This window comes from Ochlerotatus camptorhynchus, unplaced genomic scaffold (genome assembly GCF_037179485.1).
Source record: "Ochlerotatus camptorhynchus isolate MF236.1 unplaced genomic scaffold, CSIRO-AGI_Acam_v1.1 ptg000457l, whole genome shotgun sequence".
Classification (NCBI taxonomy): domain Eukaryota; kingdom Metazoa; phylum Arthropoda; class Insecta; order Diptera; family Culicidae; genus Ochlerotatus; species Ochlerotatus camptorhynchus.
Genome location: NW_027040943.1, coordinates 802,229 through 808,879, shown reverse-complemented (window position 1 = coordinate 808,879; position 6,651 = coordinate 802,229). Strand labels below are relative to the sequence as shown.

Below are 6,651 nucleotides of genomic sequence, written 5' to 3'. Positions count from 1 at the left end.
CGTGACCAGGATAGATTGCATTCGCATGCGATCACGAACCGACAGAATATTGTACTACGACGATTTCGAACATCATAACATTTTGCCGAGGTGCTAATCCATAGCGCCATTGCTAAACTGCGAAACAATTGGCTGAGCAATTGTGAGGCATCGGCCATTGTGATCGATTAAGAGGACCGCGTGGTGACTGCTGCCATCTTTCCTAGGACAGAAGCTGCTAGAATAATAATTAATACAAGGCATAGAATTAGCCTGCAGCAGGTTAGTAGCAGTTCAAATTCATTCGCCCCCCCGCTGGTGCCCTCTAGAATGTGTTTCTCATTTCTTCCGGTGTACTCGATCACCCTTTTTCCCACCGTCAACGGTCTACGACGGTTAGTGTACGGTTCCTACTGCCACTTTCGGACGATTTTGGCACGTTCGACGGCTGCTGAGTGACGTCATCCAAGACCATCCGCTCCAAGGCCTATTTCCATCAAATTTCATCCACTGGCAACTGCTGGCACGGTGCTTGGCTGCTCTGGTGGTGGGTACCAAGCAGTCGTTCCTGCCACGACGGTAACAAAGGCCGACCGAGGTTTCGGTGGCGGACGACTCTTCCTGTTCCTGTTGGCTGATATTTTAAATACAAGGCACATTTTTGCCTTGGAAAAGGTACGTACCTCTCCAAGCGGCTATATTTCCAATCCCAGGGCTACTGGTCTTCATTTTTCCCAGAAACCGGTCGCTTCACCCATCGAGCTACTGCATCACCATCGGCATACGTGAGTGCCTTGCAAAATGGCGGAACATCAGGAGAAGCGGCAGCTGGTGCTTCGGCGCACGTCACTGCTGGCATCGTTGGCTCGAGCGGGACAATTCCTGGAGGCATACGAAGAAGAGCGGGATAGGCTAGAGGTGGCACTGCGAATCAAAAATCTGGATACGATTCGGCAGAGCCTTGAAGACATTCAGGCGGTTCTGGAAGGCATCGAGGAGTCAAACGCAGGTATAATCCTTAACACCCAAATACGTTCCGGCTTTGAGAGCCAATTTTTCCGAATAAAGGCTGGTCTGCTTTCGAAATTGCCGTCGTGCATTCCTACTGGCAATTCCAATCCTACCCCCCTATGGTTTCCTCCAGTATCAAGGGTCTTAAGCTTCCGACGATTACTCTGCCTGAATTCAACGGGGATTACAACGAGTGCTTGGCCTTCCATGACATCTTTCTGGCGTTGATCCACTCGAACCAGGACGTTCCAGATATCGAAAAATGCCACTACCTGAAGTCATCATTAATTGAAGAAGCTGCTCAGGTCGTCGAGTCATTCGCGATTAGTGCTGCCAACTATCCACTGGCCTGGCAGGCACTGGTGAGCAGATATGCAAACGAATACCTCCTCAAGAAGCGACACCTGCAGGCTATGTTAGAGATCCAATGGGTGAAGAAGGAGACGACAGCTTCGTTGCACGGAATCGTTGAAGAATTCGAGCGGCATACCAAAACTCTACGGCAGCTCGGTGAACCAAGGCGTGGGAAGATCATGCATCAACGACCGAGAACCCAACCTACGATGCACTCATTGAGTTCCTGCATCGGCGCATCCGTGTACTGGAGTCCATTTCGGTCAATCACGCTCAACCTCTGCCACAGTACGTCACCTCTCATGTTTCTTCCACTCGAAAAACCTCCAACATGGAATTTTCGCCCCATGCAGCGGTCGATAGTCCTCCCATCAAGTGTTATGCTTGTGAACAGCGCCATCCGTTGGTGAAGTGCATGAAGTTCGAGAAAATGAGTGCAGCTGACCGGCTGACCCTGGTCAACGTGAATCGGCTTTGCTTGAACTGTTTCCGGTCTGATCATTTCTCGAGGAACTGTCCGTCGAGATACACGTGCAGGTTTTGCAAGAGGCGTCATCATTCTCTACTCCATTCTGGATTCGGAGACAATCCAATTACATCCGAATCAAGTAATGAGACGCAGGTGTCTGCCGACGTAAATCTGGCCTCAGCGAGTGACGAGTCAACATCGTCCGTTCTATCGGCAGCCGCATCCACCCAACCAACGGAGACCGACTGCAGTCTACAGCCTCAAGAGATTGAGAGAAACGTTTTCATGCTAACAGCAATCGTTGTGGTCGTTGATCGCTATGGCAAGGAGCACTTGACACGTGCTCTGTTGGATTTTGAATCCCAACCCAACCTGATTACCAAGAAGATGGCTCAATTACTAAGGCTGAAGCGAAGCAAGACGAAAGTTCTTGTCCAGGGAATTGGTCCACAACCACAGAACGTTCACGTTCAGATCCGGTTCAGGAAGGAGAACTTTTCCGTGGATGCCGATTTCCTGATTCTTCCGAAGGTCACTCCTGAAATACCCGTCCACAATGTTCCAGTAGATCATTGGAACCTTCCACCGAAGCTCTTCCTGGCTGATCCCCAGTTCCATAAGCGTGTGATCAATCACTAGAATGTGTATGCTACCGATGGAGTAGACGGAGTACAGTCAACTGCCATCGGATGAGAATCAACCTGAAGTACTCCAAGAGGAAAATTGAATTGTAATTTTAATTAGTTTGTTAATTTGCCTTTTGCATTTGAATTTTGAAAATCATGTTTTCAAGGTGGTGGCGATGTTGTAGTTAACGTTATTCTTTGCGATGTGGTGTAACTTCGCCTTCGACCAGTGCTGCCGAATCCTCTTAATGCGAGACACCAACACACACTTAATTTTCTTTGTGAAGATTCTTCTCGTGTCTGCTGCCGCAGAGGTTTATACATTAAGTTATCATTGTCAGTCTTTGCCAATTCTTCCACCGCGAAGGGTCGCAGAATAAAATTTTTGAAACTCCAGTGAGTGTTATAACCCTTAGTCTCAACACCCATGATATTCTGCTCATTAAGCAAAACCAACAAAGAGATACGCGATAATTCATATAATTTCAGCGGCTGGTGGTTAATTTTAAATTTTATATACCGCGACTATGACGGCGCCTACGACGACGACAACAGCGAATTTGTAACTTACCATTTGTCTAGGATATAACACCTTTGCCCGGCACCTCCACGATTTTTTCAAGAGAGGCCTGGATAGATCAACTCAACTAAATAGTCAGCCCACCGTAGTAGTTAAATATTATTTATTTATGGTTTTGATATGTGGTTAACTGTTGGTAGTACAGGGTAAGTACTTGGTCAGAAGATCTCTTCATCGGGATTTTATTTTTTTTTTTCGTAACTTAACCTAACGCAGCGGTTTTCAATCTTTTTTCGTTTGCGACCCAATTTTTGAAATTGTAACTAACTTAAAAACTCCAAAAAGAGCCATGGAATTTGAATATACAAAATTCCACAAGTGGGTTTACTCAGATAGTGAGTAAAATTTTCCACACTTTAAAAAAAAACTGCTTGAATCTGCGGAAAATTGGCCAACATTTTACACAGTCTAGGAGTAGCGTAATCCGAGGGCAAGATCATATAATAATTTAATGATAAAAATAAAAATCCACATCAAACGATACTGTTAAACTTATGGTATTAAATCAGTAGCTATGAGATTTCTATCGTTCTGCACGATTACTTATCATATTGAGTGTTTTGTTTATATTTAGGAAATTCATGAAATCTCAAATTCAAAAATAGTGATTTGGGGTGAACATGATCAACTTCTCAAATGACTTGCAAGTAACTAATCTCATTAAATTTGGGTTTCCTGAATCCCTATGAATGCCCGTTTGTATGAATGATGATATTGAACGTCAGTTAAATAAGTAAATTGAACGTCAGTTCAATGCAGTAAAATATACATTTTTTATTATGAAAATCTTGTCAAAGCAATCATTTAAGTTAATGATGAAATGCTATCAAGATTGATTGATATCTATCACCGATAATTTTCTACTTTATTACTAAAAACGCAACCCATTTAGCTTGTTTGGCTTTATTACGACCCTATTGGTACTTTACGCTGACTCTTAACTTAGTGTTCTTTGAGTTCTTCCACAGTTGTTAATTGAAAGCTTTCAAAGTCTTTACCGTTTTTGCATACTGTGTGGCAAGTTCAATCATACTCTTTGTCCAGGATAGTTCAGAAATGTTCCAACCCTTCCTCCTCTTGCTATAGGTATAGCTTCGCCTTTACTGACTGAGCTAAGGTAGGCCCCTCCCAGATCAAATACAGCCCGGAGATCAGTTTTTTCTCCGGATTACGGTATACTAATAGACTGATTGGAATATCTCTCGATGTTCCTTGTATTCTGGAATTTTTACCTGGCAAATGGAGTTAAATTTGACTCATTATTTGAGTAACCTTACTTTTGGTAATTTTGAGTCAAATTCGACTCAATTTTGAGTTACTCTCATTGGCCGTGTATATACACATTAAGTAGGCTGAATGCAACATTTAAGCGAAAAGTATTGGGTCAGCAATGAGCTGATGCAACATTTTCAGCCATTGGATCACTGCTAATATGCAATCAATCCTTGAACCCTTGTTGGATTTCTTGATTCGATTAGTTGCTTCCATATCCTGCAATGTTAGAGCCTTAGAGTTGTCGCGAACAGGGTTGTTAAGTGATGAGCCACAACCTTGGCTGATCGTGCCGAGAAGTTGATGGCAACTGGTAACATTTTAGGTGATAAATGGGGTCACTGCCAGTCGCGTATTCCACTGACATCCTTAGGTTCATCTAAGGATGGTGTGTCGCTAAAGCGAGAAGGGTACAATTGGCGAAATACGTTCTAAAAATGTCGGACAAGAATTCCGCCAAAATGGTGTTCGCCTCGAATCCGCACCACACTCGGGTTTGACGAAGAATTTTTCCTATCGCTGTACAGAAAATTATTACAGACAAAACTGCAAACGACTTTTCCATTTCCTCGTTAAGTGTGAGCATCCCCATCAACGTGAAACCCCATTCCAGTGCGCTCTCGCGTGCCGGAAAGAACATCTAAAATCAGTAGCAATACCAGCAACCATAGATACAGAACAGAACAGCAGTAACAATAGCAAAATGCGTCGCACTTAAGGAACACCACCATCCGGAACCGGGGAGGGATTATATTGGAAAACTTTGCGGCTCCGGTTCCTGGTATGCTTGCTCACGAGCAACCCCTTCGGAACGCTATTAGATTGCTGCGGGAGATGGGAACGGGAACTGTTCTTCCCTCAGCCTCAATTTTACGATTATTGTTTTATTAGAAATTGCCGAATGAGCTCTGATGGTTATTCGAAATTAGCAAAGGAGGGTCGTCGCGTCAAAACGAGTGGGTGGCAAAATGATACCGCGCACTAATTGTTGGTATTGATGGTATTGATTAGGCCGTATGGGAGTAATTTTGAATAAATGATTGGAAAATGACCGCCACAGACCAGGTTGGGGCTTGCGGGATGGCACTAAAGGTGATCATCAAAATATCCAGTATGTTTGGGCGCATGTAGGCTAATTAGGTGGGCTTTTGATGTGTTTAGGCGAGTGAACCTTGCTGGACGACTGGTTTGATAACAAATTAAATATTTACATAATTTTGACTCAATATCCGAGTGTTTGGTGTAATTTGGAGAACTAGAACGGCAAAAACTGACCGGACGCAAACAATGAGCCGCAAAATTGAACGAAAAATTAATTATTCCGTGCCCAGTATGGACACAATCACATCGCTGATGATGGTAATTAATACAATGTTTCCAATTGGTTAGCAATGAGAGTACGTGTATGTGCGTACCATTGATCAACATAATAATATGTTGATTATACTTACTGGACTATTCTGTGATTCATTTATCATTCGTTCAAAATGCACAGCTACTCCGATTCAGATGTAAAATGCGGAAAGAATTAAAAGATTTTGCAAACATTTCAATAATCGTCTCAAGCGAAACTTTTCTTATGTAATTTCCTTAGGACTTCGTCCGGTTGCTAAGCTTGAAAGTTGTAGAAGATATCCGCTTGGAAGGTCATCGCTGGAAGCAGTGCGGTACGGATGGCAACATCCACACTTTCGTGCTAAATTAAAGAGTTGGAAGTTGAAGATATTAATTGCATCCCGTTTCCTTCCGTTTATCTTATCACGTACCCACTAACGCGCGGAACTGACGGACGTGGGAAATGGAACGTTGCGGGAATCAACGCGCGAAAAAGACATCCGTCTTCCCACTCCACTACTGATGCGCTGCCGAAGCAGGCTAAGTGAGGATTGCAATCGTATGCAACTTTTCTTATTAGCAACCATCAGAAAGTACTGCCAACAGCGATGCCAGATCTACTGAATCTTCCGTAATTCAACGGAAATGCTCTATTTTTGCGGAAATACGGATCCGTAGACAAAATGTGTTATGTGGATTGTTGTAATTTTCTAGGGCGACTTTTGAATACCTTCGAGGCCCAAGGAAGACAACCCTATATCCCTATCAGAGACATGTTGGGAACTCGCGATATATGCTATATGCAGTGTTTCTGAAAATGTAGAAGAATTTAATTCCTTTGTCTTTTGTCTCTTTTTATTAGTTTTTGTTTGTCTTGTTCCCCCGTCTCGATGAGTCTCATCGTCGCCCACTGGTCACCATAGCCGGTCGAACTCCAGATGAAACTAAAACCGCACTAACGTTCATATTGGCGACAACGCTCTGATGAGACAACGAAACCTCACCCCCAAGCTCCTCCCCTGATC

General features: G+C 43.6%; 1 protein-coding gene across 1 annotated transcript; it reads left to right on the top strand.

The window, feature by feature from the left end:
* The first annotated feature begins 780 nt into the window (after window positions 1-780).
* LOC135712080 (uncharacterized) lies at window positions 781-2,452 on the top strand. The gene is made up of 3 exons (XM_065235060.1): window positions 781-988; window positions 1,048-1,632; window positions 1,698-2,452. The coding sequence occupies exons 1-3, from the start codon at window positions 781-783 to the stop codon at window positions 2,450-2,452; spliced, it is 1,548 nt and encodes a 515-aa protein (XP_065091132.1).
* The last annotated feature ends 4,199 nt before the right edge of the window (window positions 2,453-6,651 follow it).